General features: G+C 35.8%; 2 protein-coding genes across 3 annotated transcripts; both read left to right on the forward strand.

Moving 5' to 3' along the window:
- The first annotated feature begins 1287 nt into the window (after positions 1-1287).
- On the forward strand, positions 1288-5295 carry gla (galactosidase, alpha). The gene is made up of 7 exons (XM_081383577.1): positions 1288-1593; positions 2320-2494; positions 3149-3326; positions 3405-3496; positions 3977-4138; positions 4265-4462; positions 4575-5295. Exons 1-7 carry the CDS (start codon positions 1433-1435, stop codon positions 4848-4850), a joined length of 1242 nt encoding a protein of 413 aa, XP_081239703.1. The 5' UTR covers positions 1288-1432; the 3' UTR covers positions 4851-5295.
- A 1194-nt stretch (positions 5296-6489) lies between these two features.
- Positions 6490-19260, forward strand: btk (Bruton agammaglobulinemia tyrosine kinase). 2 transcript variants are annotated; one of them, XM_081383578.1, is made up of 18 exons: positions 6490-6623; positions 11484-11639; positions 11898-12002; positions 13238-13319; positions 13508-13636; positions 14452-14516; positions 14614-14804; positions 15577-15639; positions 15767-15821; positions 16162-16244; positions 16487-16614; positions 16696-16770; positions 16999-17170; positions 17684-17900; positions 17987-18051; positions 18137-18255; positions 18344-18501; positions 18621-19260. In XM_081383578.1, exons 2-18 carry the CDS (start codon positions 11499-11501, stop codon positions 18687-18689), a joined length of 1917 nt encoding a protein of 638 aa, XP_081239704.1. In that variant the 5' UTR covers positions 6490-6623; positions 11484-11498; the 3' UTR covers positions 18690-19260. The 2 variants fall into 2 exon arrangements, with proteins under 2 accessions (XP_081239704.1, XP_081239705.1); XM_081383579.1 differs by lacking the exon at positions 6490-6623 and adding an exon at positions 10018-10194.
- The last annotated feature ends 535 nt before the right edge of the window (positions 19261-19795 follow it).

Raw genomic sequence — 19795 nt, forward strand, 5'->3', positions numbered from 1 at the left:
CTATTTAGAACATACTTTTTTAACGGTCGCAAAGTAAGTTCAAATATTATAGCCTATAGGCTACTAAGACAAAACGCGATTTTTGGCGCAGCCCTCCGACGTAAATGCAACAAATAGCCTAATGTAAAAAACCGGAGTGTTGTAACATAGGGTGAATTGTGACATGCTGTCTATCTTTTTTAATTTGTGATCATGTTGATAGATGTTTAATGACAGTAGCCTATAATGGAAGCAACTGAATCGCAGGTTCTCTTGTTTAATGATCTCGTGATCGATGACAAACAAAGCCTCACTTTCTGTCCAGTCACGTGCGTGTTTCGCTTTGGGTGTCAGAAGGCTCGAACTTCAGATTGTATTTAACGAGTCATTGTTGCCTAAGGCCCCGTCCACACTACTGCGTTTTCGTTTAAAAACGGAGACCTTTTGCTACGTTTGCACCTCCCGTCCACACTAAAACGGCAAAAACGGAGACCCTAAACGGAGAAGTTTAGAAACGCTGCCGACCCGTTTTTCTTTTTGAATCTCCGGAGGGCGTTTTAGTGTGGACGGGTCAAAACGGAGGACTTTAGAAACGATGACGTACTAGAGCTCACGCTCGGCTCTATGATTGGGTGTCATGTCATCAGTCATGGCGTATATCTTTGCTAGCAGCTGTTGTCCAAGTAAATTCTGCATTTTACAATGCTATAACTGCCTACATGCGCCGGAGGCAAGCTATTATTCGAGCGATCTGAGACAATTCCTGTGTGCAGCGGCGGTATCGACCGTACATGGAGTGTCGGTTTTGGGTTAACCCGGGAAGAACCAGCGCATGGTGGGATAATTGTATCAATGAAGTTGTGTTTACACCGGCACGCGCATGCCCAGTGTTGGTGAATGGTCACGTGATCCGCGTTTTCAGTCGTTTTAATGTGGACGGAGATCAATTCTAATACGCAGCTAAAACGCTGGTGTGGACGGAGATCGTATTCGTTTTAATTCTCCGTTTCTAAACGAAAACGCAGTAGTGTGGATGGGGCCTCAGTCTGGTTGATATTTACAATTATTGACATTTAATAACAGATTATCCTATCAGACAATGTCCTTAAATTATATTTAATGACCTAATATTTATTTAATGAACAAATCAAACACAAACATGTAAGGCTTTTATTTGTACACATAACATTGAAACTATGGAGTGTGTTGTGGTTGCTTCATCTGCCAGAGCTTCTAACACAGGCTTCTGGCTGCTTTATTTTAAATAAGCACCAGATGGCGCTGTTCTCGACACTCTCGAAGCTTTGAATCTTTTCCCGGAACAGTCAGGGGAAAGCCTCAAGTGATTCATGAGGCTTCATTTCCCCATCCCTAACGTCATGTTTGCGCCGTGAACACGGAAGTGTAACAACTTGTTGCCTTTAGATTCAGTCATTCATCAGCGCAAACCAACATGCGTGTCTCAAATATAGTCTTTGTCGGGCTTGTGTCTTTATTAGCCCCTGCTTTGGCGCTGGACAATGGCCTGGCGTTAACTCCTATCATGGGCTGGTTGCATTGGGAGAGATTTATGTGCAACATCGACTGTGTTGCCGATCCTCAGAACTGCATTAGGTGAGCGCGTGACCTGATGACTGCGAATGTGCATACTGAAAAGTGTGTTATTTAGTATGTATTTTTATATATGGTCTGTATGTGAATATGGTAAGCATTCAGTACAATAGTATATGTTATATGTAGTATATAAAAAATAAATAAAATAAGAAACAAGAAAGAAGTCAAAAATGGAGAATCACTAAGTAAATCGGTAGAAGACACAATGTTCATAGTTGTTATAAACAAATATTATGTGAATGTGTTAGAAAGTGCATTGAGACAGGTCTGGTGACTGGTCACCTACAATAAAAAATGAAATAAAGTTTTAACTACCTTTTTGTCTTCACTAGTTTATTTAAAAATAGTTATGTAATATAGTAGATGGAGTCGAATAGTAGATTAAGTGAAATCCCCAAAAATCAATTTACGCGAAACTGGTATTTTTATGCATAAAATGGTATTGGAGAATAACATGGAGAATGAGGAGGAGGAGGAAGAAAACTAGATACCTGAATACTGATGTCACATGAGTGTCAAGACAGTTAAAGCATGTGATGTAAGATAATGTTTTCATACATCTTCTCATTCTGCACACAAGAGGGCAAAGGGCATTTATGGGTCTCATAGAGTACTGTTTAGAACAGATGCTGTTTCACACTTGCACACGCAGACAATCTGTCCCGTACAGTGAGCAGATGTTCAACCATAATACCCTCTTCCTACTGCCCTTGTGTTTCCTGGCAGAGAGGAGCTGTTCATGGAGATGGCAGATGTGATGGTGAAGGAGGGATGGAAGGAGGCTGGATATGAGTTTGTGTGCATTGATGATTGCTGGCCCTCACACCAGAGGGACGCTCAGGGGCGTCTACAGGCCGACCCAAAGAGGTTTCCCAGTGGGATCAAAAAGTTGGCTGATTATGTGGGTATTTGTTGGCATCATAAAAGGCTAGAAGAGGCTGCATCTGGCTCACATGTGGCATTGCCTAGAATTGACATAATTTTTTTTCATCTACTTAGCCCTTGTGTCATGTAAACTCAGATTTTCAGTGGAAAGTAAAATATTCATCATCATATCGCCTTCGAAGATGGCTTGAAGGCTGTGGTTAATTTCTGCTTATGTTGAAAAGGGGGGATCAGAAGAAGCAGCGCTGGTATTCTGCTTAGTTAAAATAATCTAATAAATATTTAAAATAATAAATTAATTATTTTAATATAATTTCATAATACATTTTTGGTGTTTGTGGCAGAAAAAAACATGGTTACATATATGGCAATTTTATGATTTACATGATTATGTACTTGGCAATTGTATCCCTTTAATGCCTTCATGTCCACATAAATGTCATCTCAAAGGTGAATTAGCATACACTTAACTCTCCATAGGACAATAACTATATTTAGATTTAGTTGTCATTAAGCAATATGCCATAACTTGGCTGCTCCAAATCTTTTTGTTAGTTATATATCGCCCCCTACTGTTGTCTTGCTTCTATCACAGTAAAACTCAATTCTGTCTTAATGTAATATAAATTGTAAGGTGAATGTATATTTAAGAAGCTTAATGTGTTCTCAGGTCCATGCCAAAGGTCTGAAGCTGGGAGTATATGCAGATGTTGGCAAAAAAACATGTGAAGGCTACCCTGGGAGTTTAGGATACTATGATATCGATGCTAAAACCTTTGCAGACTGGGGTGTGGATCTGTTAAAATTTGACGGATGTTTCATGCCTGACTGGCATCTGCTGGGAGAAGGTAAGTGGATTTGCAAAAAATATTCTGAGTTTTGGTAAGAAATTCTTTGTTGTATTACACCATTTGGATGTTTCTTAGGTTATGTGAACATGTCGAGAGCTTTAAACCAGACAGGCAGAAGTATTGTATACTCCTGTGAATGGCCATTATATGAGTGGCAATACCAACAGGTGAGACACATGGAGATATTTTAATATAAGGTGAAGTAACTTTTTACTTTCACAACATTGCCACCTTAATGGGATAGTCCACCCAAATATGAAAATCATGTCATTCAAGATTTGTATGATTTTCTTTCTTCTGTGCAACTGATTCATAAGATATTTTGAGTAATGTTGATAACCAAAAAGTTTAAGATCCCATTGACCTGCATTGTATTTTTTTATCCATAAAATGGAAGTCAATGGGAACCGAAAACACACCGTTATCAACATTCTTCAAAATATCTTCTTCCGAAGAAAGTCATACAGGTTTGGAACGACATAAGGGTGAGTAAATAATGAAATAAGTTTAGATTTTGGTTGGACTATCCTTTTCAATAGAATAAACTAGCATTTTTGTAAGTGGGTTCAAATAATGCTTCATAAAGTAGAATTCATTTTCTTAAATATCGCTTTGTAGAAAAGTGTTTTCTGTATCTTATATTTCAGCCTGACTATGAAGCAATTCGCAAGACCTGTAATCACTGGCGTAACTATGGAGATGTGTGTGACCAGTGGACAAGTGTGACGGGCATCCTGGACTGGACGGCTGATCATCAGAAGATCCTGGTCCCAGTGGCAGGACCAGGTGGATGGAATGACCCTGACATGGTATGAAGCATAACATCTGATCATTTTACTCTTACATCACAATCACAAGTTTACATTGGTAATTTAAAATAAGCTCAGTGCAAACAACTTTAAATCATATCATATTTCTGGTTATGATGCCTCAAGCTGATCATAGGGAACTTCGGCCTGAGCCACGATCAGCAGCAGACTCAGATGGCCTTGTGGGCTATCATGGCTGCCCCGCTTCTGATGTCCAACGACCTGCGAAACATCTGTCCCAAAGCCAAAGAACTACTGCAGAACAAATACATCATTGCCATTAACCAGGACCCTCTGGGCAAGCAGGGCTATCGTACATTAAAGGTAAAGCATCTTAGCCCTCTTTAGTACCAAATTACGGTCTTGACCTACTATTTGTTTCATTACGGTATCTGTCTGTGAGCTCAGCTGGAAGGCATTTATTCCCTGTCCACAGGCTAATAGTTTTGAGGTGTGGGAACGGCCCTTGTCTGGCAACAGGCTGGCCGTGGCAGTGATGAATAGACAGGAGATTGGTGGTCCACGCCGATTCACCATTTCCGTGGCGACGCTGCCTAGTTGGCAGCTCTGCAATCCGAAGTGCAACGTAACGCAGATCCTGCCCATGTACCAGGAAATGGGTGTTCAGAATCTCTTTTCAAATGTGATGGTCCAAGTCAATCCTACAGGCACGACACTTCTCACTGTCAACCCTATCAAAAGCTATACTTGAAGACATGATTTACAAAGCAAAACAGTTTGGAAACATAGAAAATGTACTATTGCACTAATGTGATCGAGTTACACTTCCTGATTAATATCTTTTATTAAGAATTTTTTCCTTTTGAATACAGCTATAGAATCAATGTTTTACTGCGCACACTTATACTTTTTTTTATACTTATACTTTTTTTACACTTATACTCTAGAGTTTATACTTTACATACCTGTATTACCCAATATCAATGTTTTCGGTTCACTAGAAATGAACTGTACTACAGAAACATATTGTCTCGTTCAGCCATGATCTGTTCTTCATCAAATGTGTTTTAGGGTTGCACCGTCAATTTAAAATGCATAAAGAACCTCAGGGATTTTACTAATCATTTGGCATCTTAGGGCTTGTTCTGAAATGTATGCAATTGCTGTGAATCAAATAAAGCATCTGTGCAAATTTCAGTGGTACTTTTGCATTACTATAATCTGATAAGCACATTACACTTATTAATCAGTAGGTTTCTGAAGCTGTACTTCAGTTTATATATCCATCTCCTCAATCTAATCCTCATGTTCTTACAAACACTGGTCAGGCTTAAATAAAACAAGTTGGCCAATAACAAGATTTTATGTACCAACAAATGTCAAATTATCAGAAATGATGTGTTGTGTTTGAAAACATTCTGTGGTGGGAAATGTCATTTTAAGCATTGTTGGAACAAAATGGATTTAACTTTACTTTTGATACTTTTGACTCTCTAAGGCTAATTTCATCATAAACACAATTATGTTCACTTCACACTTTGTTGAAAATCTAAATTTATTCTTGATAAATGCACACACACTATCTTACACAACAACATTTATTTAAACAAAAAAATAGGTTAAAACTAATTAGTTTATGTGTTTTAATAATAAGTCAGAAATATAACAAATTTGCTATAGTTCATGAATACATTATGTAATAGCGCCACCATGTGTTTTGGAGGCACATGACTTGTTTGCCAAATGGCTCATAGGGTTCATTCCTGTCCACCACACTTGCATACATTGGTTTTGTGGCATATGACCAAAAATCACCTAAACGTTTTTTTGGAATTATGGATTTTATACATGCATGGTTGACATGTGAGTCCAAAACTAAGGTGTCCACTAAAATCAAGCCAGTATGTACATTAACTTATTTTATTGGTAACGACAAATAAAACATTCAAACCATCCAAATTTCATGCACTTTTTTGTGAATATTTGGTGCTACGACAATTTAGAAACCATCTGTAATTGTCTTATTCTTCGAAAGAGTCTATAGCAGGCTTTATATCAATCGGATTCAGCCTTCTCCAACTGATTATCAGAGTTGTGAACAGGTCAGGTAGATCCAGAGGTGTAAAGTCCATCAGTATTTTGTTCCAGTCACCTGGATTTGCTAATTAGCACAGTTTTTTCAGCCAGGAGATAGAACTAATTCGTGAAATCAACTGTCTTGAGTTCATGGGTGCAATAAACATATGGCAGGACTTTTACTTTCTGGCCCCTGGACTTTACATCTCTGGTTAGATACAGCATACTTGAGTATCAACAGACTGCGTGAAAGTGTTAACAGCAGCCCTGCATGAGCGACAGTATGAAAATGAGCAGGAAGCAAAAGGGGAACTGAGTAACAGGAGTCCTGTGGTTGGGTGGAGTTTTGTCCAGTGTTGATCACATTCACAGTCCAGTTTAATAACCTGCACTCAGTCTGACTGGTTTCATCCTGGTGCCAGATCACAGTGGATAAAACACAACTTAGGTAAGGTATCTTAGGTTTCTTTATTAGCCGAAAACTGTTCCTCTGTCAAAGAGTAAGATTGTGTAATTTGCCATTAATTGTGACTGGTCAGACGTTGAGTAACGTTGCTTGAAAAGATAGAAAGAGACTAACCAAAGCAAACAAATGAATGCCCGGTTTCACAGACAAGGCTTAAGTCTAGTCCCAGAGTAAAATGCACGTTTGAGCTGTTTTAACTGAAAGTAATTTGCACCGGCATGTCTTAAAATATGCCAGTGCCATTGTTTTGTTTCAAGATGTACTGTAGTAATGCTGTAGTAACCAGTAATGCTTTTATCTAATGCATGTTTATAAAAGCTACTTAAATATCCTAATTTAACTAAGTCCCAATCCTGGCTAAATCTAACCCTAAGTTTAAATACAATGTAATGGAGGGACACTCCATGATGGTGTCTTAAATTGGCTTAACTAATCTATTTTAGCTCCTCTTCCTTTTCTGTGCAATGCTGTTTGCACCTTAAATAATTTACTTTACTGATCTATGTAAGTAAATCAACATTCCTTAACAACAATAATGGTAACACTTCACAATATGGTCTCATTTGTTAGTTATGTATTAACCAACATGAACTAACAATGAGCAATAAATTTGTTACAGTATTTATTAATCTTTGTTTACATTAGTTAAAAATACAACTATGCATTGTTTGTTCATGTTAGTTCACAGTGCATTGTCTAATGTTAACAAATACAACTTTTTATTTGAATAATGTATCAGTAAATGTTGAAATTAACATTAACATTAAGATTAATAAAAGCTGTAGAAGTATTGTTCATTCTTGTTAATTAATGTAGTTAACTAATGTTAAGAAATTAAACCTTATTCTAAAGTGTAACCATAATAATAATATTATGAGTACATTTTTAAAAAATACAGCTACAAAAATAATGTTGCACAAGTAAAAATAATAATAATTAACAAGAATATTACAGTTACAGTACATGTTGTTATAAAAAAAAATCTCAAATAACTCTCAAATTTTAAATTCCACATAATATTTTTTAATACATTTTATGAAGGGGTTCATGCAACATGGATCCTGCTTACAAATCTTGCACAAAGGCGAATCAACAGTGCATTTACCTTACAACAGAAGATATGCATTAATATAAAATTAATTGATAGAGAAACTAATCACACATTCAATTGTTATATACCACAGTGGTTTAAAGACACTGTTAACATTATTAATGAGGGTTATTTATAGGGTGCAGCTTTTATGCATTTATATTTCTTCATGTAGAAGATGCTTTTATTCAAAGTGAAATCCAAAATAAGAATCAGGCTAGTGTTTTTATATTGGAGACATGCGCTGTCACCTCTTTCAGCCAGAATCTTCCAGTGTTTTAGCAAGAAAGTAGCCAAACATGGAAGATTGGGGGGAATAATAGGTCATTAAAACTCATATTTATCAATTATTATTCTAATTATTTAAGGGAATCCTCTTTATTGTTTGTGGTGGACATAGTCCTGTTTTTTTTAACATTGTAATATTCATAACTAACATTTAAACAAATGTCCATTCTCCTACACACCTTTGTGGGCAATGCAGTCAGAAAATATCTAACATCTATGCTTTGCATGTGTACATAATGAAAATAATCCATTTTGGTGGATCTCAGTGATGTACACGGATGCAAATTCAAATTCCATCGAATATCATTTACTGTCATATTCTAATGTCATTCATCATCATTTGGGATATTTAGTAGGCTATATAGTAGGATAAGAACAAAACTTGAACTGCAATGAGATGGATTCAATTCAATTTAGATTTATTGTATAACGCTTTTCACAAAACATAATTTTAAAGCAGCTTTACAGAAAATGCATGTCTACATTACAGTTTAGAGTGATCTGTTATCAGAGGTGACTGTCCAAGTAATGGATTTCAGAAATGTACATATACAAATCACACAGTTAGTTAACATTGTATTAATTTAGACAATGTATTTTAAGGCAGAAACAATGAGCTCATTGAAGTAATGAATACATGTTGTTAATAAAATGATGAGGACATATAGAAAATTGGATTGTTTTCTTCAGAGCTGCTTTATAGCTGAATCGACTTTGTTTCATAATTGACAAATTTCACAACACCGACCCTGTTATTAAACTGAATTGAATGAACACTGAACTGACTCACAGTGAATAACGACACTACTGTCTTATGTAGAGCTGCTTATAGTTGAATTGAACTCAATTAATAATTTTACAGTTATTGAACTGAACTGAATCAACACTGAACTGACTTCAGCTGAATAATCACACTATTTGAATTGAATTCTGTCTCATCATTGATCATTATTTTCCTGTAAAGCTGCTTCATACACTCTCAGAAAAAAAGGTACAAAAGCTGTCACTGGGACAGTACCCTTCAAAAGGGTTCTAATATGTACCATTAATATGTACACGTTTGGTACCAATATGTACCTTTGAGGGACTAATATGCACTCTTTAGGCACAAAGGTTGCTTAAAATAACTAAATGTTGCATTTGAGTTTAAATTAGCCAAGTGAATAAGCAAAATATTAACCATTGGAACCACAGAGGTGTAGATAAATTGTGGTATGATGTGGCAGTCTATCTTTTGCCCATGCAGTTCCCTCCCTCCAAACATGAGCTATACTGGCATACTTATCAGGAACCTTACAGTCGCAGGACACTCTAGAAGGTTCCTGTTGCTCAACATCACTTTCAATGAAAAGCAAATATTTAAACTGCTAACCATAGGGAGTACATTAATGTGTTCATTTATGCTAAGTTTTCAAATAGTTAAGCATCATAAACATGTATGATTTGGCTTAAAATTAAGATGAACCTGCCCTGACACTAAGTATTATAGGACATTTTTAAGCAGTATAGGTTCAATCAACAAATGGTTACACTTGTGCAACATCTGCCTGGAAAAAAACCCTGATGTGAAACAGAGACAAGCTTAACAGTAATTATCTGACTCGTACGGCTTACTGATGCCGATACGAACTGTTTCCCCTTCCTCTGTATCACAGATCAACATTGATGCAACTTCCCTGTATGAAGTCTTATAAGTCACTGCCCTTTGAAAAAGTTGTCAAGCTTTCATGATAAACAACGCTGCTATAACCAATACTCGTGCTCTGTAGCCCTGACATACTAAACCAACACCAAACCCACACCATTATCACCCAGGTGTAGAGTGTGTTTAATACAGCAGCAGATGCTTGTGCTATTTTAATAGTAAATTATTGAGATATAGTATATCGACTCAGATATAAAGTGCCGGTGATGTTCATATTTGTCACATACTATAAAAAGATTTGAACACAAACTTTTTGTGACAAGCTTTTGAAGGTGTCAAAAGACGGTGGTGGTGGCAGAAGAAGAAACCAGGAAATGCTTGCATGGTGTTAAAAAAAGGCAGTTTAGTTTCTTTACCACAGAGCACAGACAACTCAGCATTTAACAGCTATGTGAGAGAAGCTTATTGCAGAGGCACTGAAAGTGATGAACAGAACTAACTGAGATGTTTTAAAGGACACTGAGAAACAGGTAACTTTACCAAATGCTTCTCTGGAGTAAAACATGTTATTTATGGCACTTTTAATCAGAATACAAGAAATATATTAGGACATTACAAAGGTTTTAAGCAAAAAACAGTCAACCTTGTAGAGGCTAATCTTTATTGATTCATGTAAATGTGTGAAGTTACATTAGGTTAGTGATTGTAGTGTAAACCTAAAAGCTGTATTCAGTTAAAAAGTTAATCAAAAAGGTCATTCAATGATTAACAAATGCTTTTCTTCCTCAATGCATTCTTTCTCATCCATTTACTGGATTCAATGGCACCCTTATGATGTTGTGGATGAATGTCAGTAGTGCGATGTGTTTGTTTTATACTGCCTACATAAATATTTCAAACTTCAATACTGAATAAGAATATTGTTCCCAAGACCACTTGCTATTGCATTAAACTACGACGCAGGCCTTTAGGAGGGAAGGATGTGAATGTTCAGTTTTGGTTTGTAGAAAAGTACTTGATGTGTGTGGTTGTAGGTTCACAGCTTAGATCAGAGCAGGAAGAAGCATTCATGATCCACAGGAGGAAATATTGGCAACAAAGGATGTCATTGACGCTGACAGGAGGACTCATGCAAACCATTTCTAATCAGACACGGCCCGCCTAATAAATCCACCTTTAGCTTCAGACAAGCAAAATCATTGTACAGATCTGTTGGAAAACTGGATGTAGCATAAGTGCTATCATTAGATACTAACAGTTGGATACTAACATGTGGAAGCAGAGTGGTTTGACTGCAGGGGGCATAAAATAAATGAACAAAACCAAATAAATATTTACATATTTAAATGCTAAATATCAGTGCTGTGAAATCGATTAATCGTGAATAATCGCATCTAACATAAAAGTTTTTAAATATATATATGTGTGTGTGTGTGTGTGTGTGTGTGTGTGTGTGTGTGTGTGTGTGTGTGTGTGTGTGTGTGTGTGTGTGTCTGTGTATATATATATATATATATATATATATATATATATATATATATATATATATATATATATATATATATATATATACACATTCATACACACACACACACACACACACACACACACACACACACACACACACACACACACACACACGCATATACAACCTTTTATCTTAGATGCGATTAATCGATTTGACAGCACTATACTAAATACATATGTACCAACACCAATTGTTACTCATCACTCAAAAAGTTAACTATATGAAATCAAAGATGAAGACATGAAATATGTTCAGCATGACAGTTTGTTTTTTCCCCCTAAATTCACACAGATTAAAAAAATTAACATGCCAGACATCATTCTGGAGGATATTTTTATAAAACGGTCACAGCAGAAGAAGAAGACCTCACCTTTAAACTTCAAAGAAAGGCTGTTTGTACTCACTCAGGACAAAATATCCTACTACGACTATGACGTCGAAAAAGGGGTATGCATGTATTTGACATTTTCTTACCATACAGTAAATGTTAGGAAAAGAACTCTTTATTTTGACATGAATTGGAAATTCCCTCTATCTATTTTTAAAATGCATCTTATTGATCATATTTTCAATGATCCATTTCACTTGGATGTACGTCACAACATGGAAGAAACGATCTGACGCTACTTCCGCTACATTGTGACTTTAATATATTTACTTTTTTTTTAAAATCTTTTTAATATCATAATCCTACTGACTGTTTAGAAGCGGAAAAGCCTGAAGGGTTATGTGGACATTGAAAAGATCAAATGTGTGGAGGTTGTTTTACCAGAAGACAGCGCACCTCCTGACCGACTCTTCCCATTTCAGGTGGGTCTCTACAAATACTAAGACATTTAAAACCATTCAAGACTACACATTCTTGCTCACCAACTTCAATGGGAACTCTACGTTGGTCATGTGAAAATTTCTAAACATTTTAACGTGCATTCTATGTGTATTTACTGCAATCATGTTACTTCCACTTCCCTCATTAATATATTGAATATAATCATGTCTTCCTTTTCAATTTAAAATAAGTGTTGCTGTATCTGTACTATAAGTTTCAGCTTTAGCTGTCTAGTAAATATATGCGCTAACAACATCGAAACAGTACTGAGCTGATAGCTGACACTGCTCAGGATTTCAACCATGATAAGAGGCTAAGAGTAATGGAGCAGAAGTGAAACTTTTCCTCTTCAAAGTCTGAAATCAGAGGAACAACAGAACTCAACAGGTGCTGTCTGTAAAACTGCTTGGCAGACAAAAACACTGTAGGCTAGCTAGCTTCAGCAACTTAAGCAGAAAAAGTTGAGTTTTCCATCTTTAGAGTAGACCACCGACAAACAGAAAGAGCACCAGGAAATGAATGTCAGACAACAACATTTTGTGGTTTTCAGTTTTCAGATGAACGCTTAAAATTATGAGCTTTATGTATTTATATATCTTCATATAAAGTTACTTTTGATGAAAACCTGTAGGTCTACTTTACAACCTGGGTTAGGGTTAGGGCTAACCCTAACCCTAACCCTAACCCTAACCCTAACCCTAAAAAAATAGCACTAAAAAGAAACTAGGTGCAATAAACAACTGTACAGTAAATTAAAGGGATAGTTCACCCAAAATGAACATTCTGTCATCATTTACTCCCCCTTAAGTTGTTCAAGGCCTGTATACATTTCCTTTGTTCTGCTGAACACAAGAAAAGATATTTTGAAGAATGTTTGCAACCAAACAGTTGTGGGGCACCATTGACTTCCATAGTATTTTTCCCCCATACTATGGAAGTCAACGGGGTCCATCATCTGTTTGATTACCGACATTCTTCAAAATATCTTCCTTTGTGTTCAGCAGAAGAAAGAAATTCTTACAGGTTTGGAACAACTTGAGGGTGAGTAAATGATAACAGAATTTTCATTTTTGGGTGAACTATACCTTTAAGCTACAAAAGAAAAAGGAAATATTTGGCATCAATAGATTATGTTGAAATGCAACAGTTCATCTATAGGCCAAAGTCATAGCCTATATAACTTTGTATTGTGATGTATTTTTCTTTTCTCTCACAGGTAATCTATGACGAAGGTCCCCTTTATATATTTGCAAAGTCAGATCAAGTTCGCAAGCACTGGATACATGAACTAAAAAATGGTCAGTAGCCTATTTATTTTGAGTCATTATCACAAAGTCCATTCAAATTAGAGAGCCACCTTTATGTGGACTACATTATAGAAAAGATAAAGAGAAAAGTATGAATGTTTCCCATAACACAACATGCAAGTCCTATGCAAAACTCTGTTTATTCAATGTAAATGGTTTCCAATGTACCTGTCTTAAAGTGGTGCGGTTCAACAAGGACCTGATGCAGAAGTACCACCCGTGCTTCTGGGAAGATGGCATGTGGAAGTGTTGCCAGCAGGAGGTGAAGCAGGCCATGGGCTGCAGGGTGCTGGAGACCAAAAATGGAGGTCTGTAAAACTAGAGTGTGAAAATAAATTAGAACACTGCTGCCGCACTTCAACAGTAAAGTTCAGAACGTTCGGGTCCGTTAACAGTTCTCACAGGTTGATTTTTCTGCCGAATCCGAAGAAATTTCGTACAGCAATCTTCTCACAGTGTTTCCCTCAATACATCGGCAGCTACTGAATCAACAGCGCGAAACTGCTCAGCGTGACCATTGTAATCCGATCCCCAATGAATGACTCTTTCAAGCCAGTTATTCTTAATGAATCAAAAACATAGCACAACCAGTGTGGGCTGCGTTTCTCAAAAGCATCGTAGGCCAAGATCGTAGAACCATTGCCACCAATCAATGGTCTCTGCTCACGATGCTTTTGAGCTCAGCTCAGCGTAAAACGTCACGTGTTGCCATCTTGTAATTACAGTAATTCTGTTGTATGGACAAAAATGAAAAACATTGCTACACAGGAGAAAGTCATACAGGTTTGGAATGACATGAGAGTAGCCTAAGTAAATGATGACAGAATATTCATTTTCTGGGTGAACTATCCCTTATTGTTTTGCATTTATGCCACCTCTAAATTATCTCATCATTTGACAATGGAATGGTCTTTCTTCCAAATATTTGTTTCCTAAAAGTAGGCTACTCAGAGAGTTTAAATGAACAACATAGCATAATGACACAATAAAGATTCTTTGCGATTTGCAACCATGTTCAACAAGGCATCATTGCATCATCAATTTAATATGTAATAGTTAACGCTAATTAAACTGCATTTATATTTATTCAATGCATGTCAATATTTCTTTCCCTTCTTCTAAGGGGTTTTCAAACGAGGTTCCAGGAATCGTGATTCCAGAAAGCCTCTTCCGCCAACACCTGAGGAGGTCAGTTACCAGTCTATCCAGTCTATCCAGTCAGTGATAATATATGCACAATCAGATTTATCCTTTAGAAATGATCTGTGTTATTGTCCTGCTTTAGGAAAAGCCACCCAGGCCTCTGCCCCCCCAACCACCCATAGTCCCCCCAGGCTTCAGTGTGGGCATGACTGTTATAGCTGAATATGAGTATGCACCAGTGACTCCCCATGACCTAGAGCTGAGAAAAGATGAGGAGTACACACTCTTAGAAATCAACGATCCCAATTGGTTTAAAGCCAGAGATAGATATGGGTAAGAGACTGCAAAATGAATTAGTATATGAAAAATCCCTATACCAAAATGTATTTAAAATACATTTATTTCATACTAAGTATACTGCAAATCCATTAACATATTTACTCACATATTGCTTGAGACTTACTGATATAAATATTATTAATTAATGAAACTTTATTTGGAGTACTTTTTATTGCACAATGCACATTTCTTAATATTAAGCCTAAAATGTTTAATACCACTATTAATACGGATAGTATGATCTCTGTAAAATATCAGTCATTAAACAAAATATTTCATAATAATAATACAATAAAATATTTAAAGTGTACCAAAGTATACTTGGAATAGTATGTATAAGTATATCTTTAGCACTATTTCTGGATAACTAAAGTGCATTAAGTTGAAAATTTGTTCCAATTTAGTAGATATAGTAGGTATATCAATTTAGCATACCAACAGTACATTTATATAAAGTACATATGTAAATGTATTTGTAGTAGACTATACTTAGTATAAAATAAATGTATTTCAAATACATTTTAGTATATTTATTTTTCACTAGGGTTATAATGGATGATCCATCTGTTGTAGACTTCAAGATTCTTTATATGTGCTAATGGAGAATGCATTTGATAACCACATGAACTGCTGTCAAATTATTTGCATATCTGGGGAAACTTTTACAGGCTGTGGGCGATATGTAGTCAGGTGGAACTAGCTGTGCAATCAGGACTGTGTTCTCTTAGATACGAAAAGCATTACTGATCTCCTACACTGTTTACAGAAATGAAGGCTACATCCCAAGTAACTACATCGCTCAAGCCTTGAATGGATTGGAGAAATATGAGTAAGTATACATTCAACAAAATGGACAACTACAGCCTTCTACACTAGTTAGAAAAGGTGAACAATTTAGAACCTTATAAACACAGTTCAACCACATTTTAACAGATTATTTCCTATCTGTCTTGTAGTTGGTACTGTAAGAACATCAACCGCAGCCAGGCAGAGAATTTACTGAAAACAGAAGTAAGTATAGAGCAGTGGTGGCAATCAAAAACATAATTGATTTATCATCAAAAAAAAAAAAAAAACTGTATGATTGTAATAAAAAGCTATGTTTCTTACATATATATATCACGATTATATATCACGATTATTGTATATACATACATACATACATATATATATATATATATATATATATATATATATAAATTCAGATAAAATGTATCACTTGTTTTGTTTTTACATTGAAATGATTATAAACATTGGCACACCGACTTGAATTCAGCATATAGCCTATATTTGTTTAATGTACAGAATGTGTTCTGAAATGTAATCTTTCATCATTTTTTTTAAAAAACAGAATAAAGATGGCGGTTTCTTGGTGAGAGACTCGGGCAAATTCACTGGAAAATACACTGTCTCTGTGTTCTCCAAGGCTGGTGGGTGAGTTTGATCAAGCTACACATTTGTTTCACGGTTAACTTATCAAAATGAAAGTGGAACACTGACCCTACGGACGAGAGATGTAAATCTCTCCATGCAAAACTAGGATAAGTCCTTTCACAGTTCAAGTTTCACACTGTATAAATTGTCACGGGACTGCACTGTTGCTCTCTCAAATTCTTTGTGAGACAGGTTTGACTTGAATCCCAAGTGATTGAACTTCATTTCTGGTCTCTCCCCAGGGAGGCTGTTGGCAGTTGCAGACACTACAACATATGCGTCACTGCAGAAGGCCAGTTCTATCTAGCGGAGAAACACAACTTTTGCAATATCCCAGAACTTATTAATTACCACCAGCACAACGCAGCAGGTAAATCTACTCGCATGTGAATACACAATGACAAATGATGGCTCTAAATGTATTTAATCAAAGCAAATATGTCTGTTTTAGGACTAGTGAGCAGACTAAAATACATTGTGTCAAATCGGGCTCAGAACGCTCCCTGCACTGCTGGTCTGGGTTATGGTGAGTTTATATTTGTTAGAGCATGGCACTGATAAGGCCAAGGTCATACGTTTGATTCCCATGAAGTGATAAAACGCATACCTTGAATATAATGCTTTGGATAAATGCATCTGCTAAGTATATAAATGTAAACATATTAGTGTAAATATTTGGCTGTATGGTTCTGAGAGTTCTTAATGGTGTTGATTAAAACAAAGTGCTAAAATTGTCCTCTACTTTTCATTCCAGGAAGTTGGGAAATTGACCCCCGTCAGCTTACATTTATCAGAGAACTTGGCAATGGTCAGTTTGGAGTGGTCAAGTATGGGAAATGGCAAGGCCGTCATGACGTGGCCATTAAAATGGTCAAAGAGGGCTCAATGTCGGAGGATGACTTCATAGAGGAGGCCAAGGTCATGATGTAAGTAGAAACTACCGTTCAAAAGTTTGGGCTCAATACGTTTTTTTTTTTTGATTATTTATTATTATTATTCAGCAAGGATTTCACATAAAGGATGTTCTTTTGAACTTTCTATTCATTAAAGAATCCTGAAAAAAATATTAAGCAGCTGTTTTCAACATTGATTATAATAAGAAATGTTTCTTAAGCACTGAATCAGCATTTTAGAGTGATTTCTGAAGGATCATGTGACACAGGAATAAATTAAATATTAAAATTTTAAAATATATTTAAATAGAACACAGTATTAAATTGTAAAAATATTCCACAATATTACTCTTTCTACTGTATTTTTGATTAAATAAAAAGAGTGTAAGAGATTCTTTCAAAAACTTTAATTTTGAACAGTATGTTTCTCCATCTGTGATTGTGATTAAAGTTGTTAATACACTTGATTATTCATTATCAGTGTGTATGTCCTGTTTTTCATTCATGTTTATTTCTCTAAAATCATTTTCTGCTGTATAACACTAGGAAACTCTGTCACGAAAACCTGGTCCAGCTCTATGGCGTCTCCACAAAACAACGACCCATCTATATAGTCACAGAATATCTTGCCAATGGATGTCTGCTGAATTACTTACGAGAGAGCCTGCAGCACCCCTCCAGTATTCTTCTCCTTGAGATGTGTAAAGATGTCAGCGAGGGCATGGCCTACTTAGAGGCCAATCAGTACATCCACAGAGACCTGGTTAGTGTAACACAAAAATATTCCTCAACTGGAAGAGATATTTTACCATTAATATTTCCAAAATGTTTTTGTTTTTTGTCTCATAGGCTGCTCGGAACTGTTTAGTAGACTCAAATGGGACCATTAAAGTGACTGATTTTGGATTGTCAAGGTAATTGAATGCATGGCGGACAACACTATTTATGCAAAATTCGCCATACTTTTTCTCTGCATAGTAATCATTGCTGTCCATACAGGTATGTTCTGGATGATGAATACACCAGCTCTGCTGGTTCAAAGTTCCCAGTGCGCTGGTCGCCTCCTGAAGTCCTCCTTTACTGCAAGTTCAGCAGCAAGTCAGATATTTGGGCATTTGGTACGTCACTTACCACTGCATTTCCAGCATAACTTTACCTTCTGTCAAACCAACTGTTTCATTTTCTCTTTTGTTATTTGTCTGACAGGTGTTTTGATGTGGGAGATATACACTCTGGGCAGAATGCCTTATGATCGGTGGAACAACACAGAGATAGTAGAGAAGATTTCTTCTGGTCACCGGCTTTATCGCCCACAAATGGCCAATGACAAAGTTTTTGCCATTATGAACAGCTGCTGGCATGAGGTACACAGCTTTATACTAATAGTTAAAACATTTTGTGAATTAAAACTGTTATCTATTAATGCAAATTTAAACATGACAAAAGTCAAACAGTTAAAGTTTATGCCCTCTCTTTTTTGTAGAGACCAGATGAGCGCCCCACGTTCGTAGATCTTGTCATGACCATCAAGGATTTGCTTTTCAACATGTAATCGACATAACTACTGTGAACCCTTGAACATTAAGGATACAGTCAACCATATGCAATTGAAAGAATCATTATGTAACTTGTCTTGAATAACCTCCTCAATTAATTTCTTTCAACTAAGAACCCAATAATGTGAATGTTTTACACATCTTTGATAATTTAGTTTGAGTTTAAGAAAAAAAAAGGAGATTGGAATGTGATTTCTCATTTAACATTGCAGTCTTACAAGCTATGTTGTATTTAGTCTATAAACCTCCCCTCAGTTTCATATATAAATCAAACGCTATCTTTAATATTATTGCAATTATTTATAATAACCAGCTGAAACAACAATAAAAATGTAGGACTGTATTGTACATAATGACTGTGGCTGTGTATTGATATACAAAAATATAGAAGTAGCTAAACTTTAGTAAAACAATCTCTAGATATCTTCCAGGCTTGTAGTGTAAATATTTTTTATTCAAATCACGTTATCTCCAGTGGTTGAAATCTGATGGATATTTAATTAAGGACTAAACTTTGTCTCTTTTTCATCTGTCTGTGTACTGAATAAAACGAGAGTTTGCAGTATTCCTCAGGCTCCACTGGTTTTAGTCATACTCTTTTATTCCTATTCAAATTACATTTGTTACCATTAATGTCAGTAAACACTTAATTAAGAGTGAAGATTCTTTTACATTCAAACATCATTTTAATGAAAAGTTTTCTACATTAAAGAAGTATAAAATGGTCTTATCTCTCCCCGCCTGGTCCAAACACCTCCAACATTAATTTCCACAGTAACACTTTACAATAAGGTTTCATTATTAGTTTACTACATTAGTTAAGCTGAACTAAGAATGAACAATACTTCTACAGCATTTACTAATCAGTTAATTTCAATATAACTAATACATTATTCATATCAAAAGTTGTATCTGTTAACATTAGTTAATGTGAACTAACATGAACAAACAATGAATGACTGTATTTTTTATTAACTAACATGAACAAATATTAAGAAATACTGTAACAAATGTATTCGTTCATTGTTAGTTCATGTTAGGTAGTACGTTTAGTAATGTTAACAAATTGTAATTGTAAAGTGTAAAGTTATTGTCCTTATTG

This window comes from Scardinius erythrophthalmus, assembly GCF_964197995.2.
Source record: "Scardinius erythrophthalmus genome assembly, chromosome: 13".
Taxonomy (NCBI): domain Eukaryota; kingdom Metazoa; phylum Chordata; class Actinopteri; order Cypriniformes; family Leuciscidae; genus Scardinius; species Scardinius erythrophthalmus.

What these genes read in the sequence shown, in the direction of transcription:
- gla (XM_081383577.1), top strand. Translation starts at nt 1,433, where the DNA reads ATGCGTGTCTCAAATATAGTCTTTGTCGGGCTTGTGTCTTTATTAGCC. An exon ending in TCAAAAAGTTGGCTGATTAT is followed by an intron (nt 2,495 to 3,148) that starts GTGGGTATTTGT and finishes ATGTGTTCTCAG; the next exon opens with GTCCATGCCAAAGGTCTGAA. An exon ending in CTGGCATCTGCTGGGAGAAG is followed by an intron (nt 3,327 to 3,404) that starts GTAAGTGGATTT and finishes GATGTTTCTTAG; the next exon opens with GTTATGTGAACATGTCGAGA.
- btk (XM_081383578.1), top strand. Translation starts at nt 11,499, where the DNA reads ATGCCAGACATCATTCTGGAGGATATTTTTATAAAACGGTCACAGCAG. An exon ending in CACTGCTGGTCTGGGTTATG is followed by an intron (nt 16,771 to 16,998) that starts GTGAGTTTATAT and finishes TTTTCATTCCAG; the next exon opens with GAAGTTGGGAAATTGACCCC. An exon ending in GAGGAGGCCAAGGTCATGAT is followed by an intron (nt 17,171 to 17,683) that starts GTAAGTAGAAAC and finishes GTATAACACTAG; the next exon opens with GAAACTCTGTCACGAAAACC.